At 42.5% G+C, this 3,031-nt stretch overlaps 1 protein-coding gene across 1 annotated transcript; it reads left to right on the top strand.

The window, feature by feature from the left end:
- LOC127803593 (G-type lectin S-receptor-like serine/threonine-protein kinase LECRK3) lies at positions 1–2,712 on the top strand. The gene has a single exon (XM_052340000.1). It carries the CDS (start codon positions 45–47, stop codon positions 2,538–2,540), a length of 2,496 nt encoding a protein of 831 aa, XP_052195960.1. The 5' UTR covers positions 1–44; the 3' UTR covers positions 2,541–2,712.
- Positions 2,713–3,031: the final 319 nt, after the last annotated feature.

Here is a 3,031-nt window from a genome sequence, read left to right on the forward strand (position 1 = left end):
TTTGACCTGGTAGTGAAAGGGAACAGGAACTTTGATTGTTTCAGATGTACCGAGATTACTTGCAAGGCTTCCCCTGCTCCTCAAATACTCTTCTTCGCTTGGGTTTCATGGCGAAATCAGATTGGATCGATCTAACGATGGCTCATGCTCTTCTGTTTCTTCTCTTCCTTCTGCCTTTGTCCATTGCTGCTCAATCTAATGGCACCATAGCCCTGGGCAAGTCCATCACAGCCAACACCGATGCCGCTGATCCATGGCTTTCTCCTTCGGCTGATTTTGCTTTTGGTTTTAGGCAACTTGAAGATCCCAATCTCTTCTTGCTCTCCATATGGTACTACAAGATACCCGATCGGACCATTGTTTGGTTTGCAAATGAAGGAGTTCCTTTTTCGAGCGGATCGAAGGTAGAACTCACTTCCGATAAAGGGTTGGTGGTCACGGACCCTAAAGGCAACGTACTGTGGGAATCTGAGGGCATTTTGAATGAAGTTGCTTATGGTTTCCTGAATGATACTGGCAACTTTGTGCTTATGGGAAGCGATTCTCTCAGTCAATGGGAAAGCTTCGAATATCCTACTGATACCCTTCTGCCTACGCAGACAATGAAGTCCGGCTTGGTGCTGTATTCCAAGCGGTCGGTGACCAACTTCTCCCAAGGAAGATTCCAGCTTCGCTTCCAAGATGGGAATCTGTTGCTTAATACCAGAGACATGGTTTCAAATCTTGCTTATGCTAATTACTATACAAGTAACACTTCTGACCCCTCTAATCCCTCCAATTCCGGTCAGCAAGTGATCTTCCCTGATACAGGTTATATGTACATATTGAGAGAGAATGGCGTAAGGTTCAATCTCACTCCGAGGACAATCAATTTCCCTGCCAGTGATAATTATCACAGAGCAACTCTCAATTTTGATGGAGTTTTCGTCCAATATGCTTATCCAAGGTCTTCCAGTACTGGCAACACAAACTGGAGTGTGGTTTGGTCCGAGCCAGATAATATATGTGCTGCTATTGGTGGAGGTTTAGGGAGTGGGGCTTGTGGGTTTAACAACATCTGCAGCCTCGGTGATGATAAGAGGCCAATATGCCAGTGCCCACCGGGGTTTTCGTTGATGGATCCAGACGATAAGTATGGCAGCTGTAGGCCGAATTTCACTCAAAGCTGTGAAGAAGCAGATGTCAATTCAGCAGCAGATGTGTATGATTTCTCGACTCTTGTAAATACTAATTGGCCAACCTCTGATTACGAGCACTTGAAGCCATTGACTGAATCCCAGTGTAGAAACAATTGCCTTCAAGATTGTTTTTGTGCTGTTGCTATACTTGGAGGTGATGAATGCTGGAAGAAGAAGCTGCCACTTTCGAATGGAATCAGGGATAGCAGTCTTAATAACAAGGCTATCTTGAAGTACCGCAAAGTTGATGTTCCTCCATCCAATCCTACAACCGGACCTCCTACTATTCGTGAAAAAAAGGACAGGGAGTCTATTATTGTGGTAGGATCCGTTCTCTTGGGGACATCTTTTTTTGTCAATTTGGTATTGGTTGGTGCCTTCTGCTTGGGCTTTTTCTTTATCTACCGTAAGAAAAAAGGACTCCCCACAAGTGAAATAAGTCTCCGTAGTTTTACCTACAAAGAACTTGATGTTGCTACAAATGGTTTTGGGGAAGAATTGGGAAGGGGGGCTTTTGGCATTGTCTACAAAGGGGTGGTACAAATGGGTGGTTCAAGACAAGTTGTGGCAGTGAAAAAGCTTGATAGAGTAGCTCAACAAAAAGAGAAGGAATTCAAGACTGAAGTGAATGTGATTGGCCGAACTCATCATAAAAATCTGGTTCGGCTGCTTGGATTCTGTGAGGAAGGCCAACACCGGATGCTAGTCTATGAGTTTTTGACCAATGGCACTTTATCTAGCTTCCTATTTGGAGATACAAAGCCTAGCTGGAACCTTAGGACTGAAATTGCGCTAGGGATTGCAAGAGGGCTGGTTTACTTGCATGAAGAATGCACCACCCAAATCATCCATTGCGATATAAAGCCTCAGAACATACTCCTTGATGAGTATTACAATGCTAGAATTTCAGACTTTGGGTTGGCTAAACTTCTCAGGATGAATCAAAGCAAGACAGTGCCAACTACCATTAGAGGGACAAAGGGGTATGTGGCCTCGGAGTGGTTCAACAACAAGCCAATCACTGCCAAGGTTGACGTTTACAGCTATGGTGTGTTGCTGCTAGAGATCATTTCTTGTCAAAGAAGTGTGGGGGATCTTGAAAATGGAGAAGTTGAAAAAGCAATCTTGACAGATTGGGCTAGTGATTGCTTGGAGGAAGGGAAGTTGGAAGCTTTGGTTGAGAATGATAGGGAGGCTTTGGATGATTGGAACAAGTTGATGAGATTTGTGATGGTAGCCATTTGGTGTATTCAAGAGGATCCATCTTTTAGACCTTCAATGAGGAAGGTTATTCAAATGCTTGAAGAAGTTATTGAAGTTAATCGCCCTCCATGTCCTACCACGTTTTCTTCCACCACCTAAACGTTAGTTTACTTTATAGATAGCCTACCATCTTAATGGCAACTTATTACAAAGACTATCCTGTTTCTAATTATGTTATTTTTATTGAATAGTTTTAGTGATTCCTTAGAATATTCCTAAAGGTATTAAGGAATCATGTAAGCTAATGTTTACCTTATATGGTTGATCAAAAGTTCTTTGCAATAATTTTGTGGAGGATAGATATCAATTGTTGTCCAATGAACTCTATAAAATTTTGATAGGAATATTGTCGATAATTAATGTAACTTATATACATAGACTCCCTATATGCCAATCTAGGGCATGCTCAGGCTAGTATTGCCATTTAGGCTACGCTTAGCCTTGCACAACCATTTGCACCAAATTAAGCCTCACTTAGCCACTTAGGCTAAACTCCGCCCAAGCTTAACAGGGTTTTTCACTTACACTTATCTATTTTAGGAGGGATTCCACTACAAGAAAACAGTCGATTAGAGACGAGTTGTGAGATG

Source organism: Diospyros lotus, chromosome 1, assembly GCF_014633365.1.
Source record: "Diospyros lotus cultivar Yz01 chromosome 1, ASM1463336v1, whole genome shotgun sequence".
Taxonomy (NCBI): Eukaryota; Viridiplantae; Streptophyta; class Magnoliopsida; order Ericales; family Ebenaceae; genus Diospyros; species Diospyros lotus.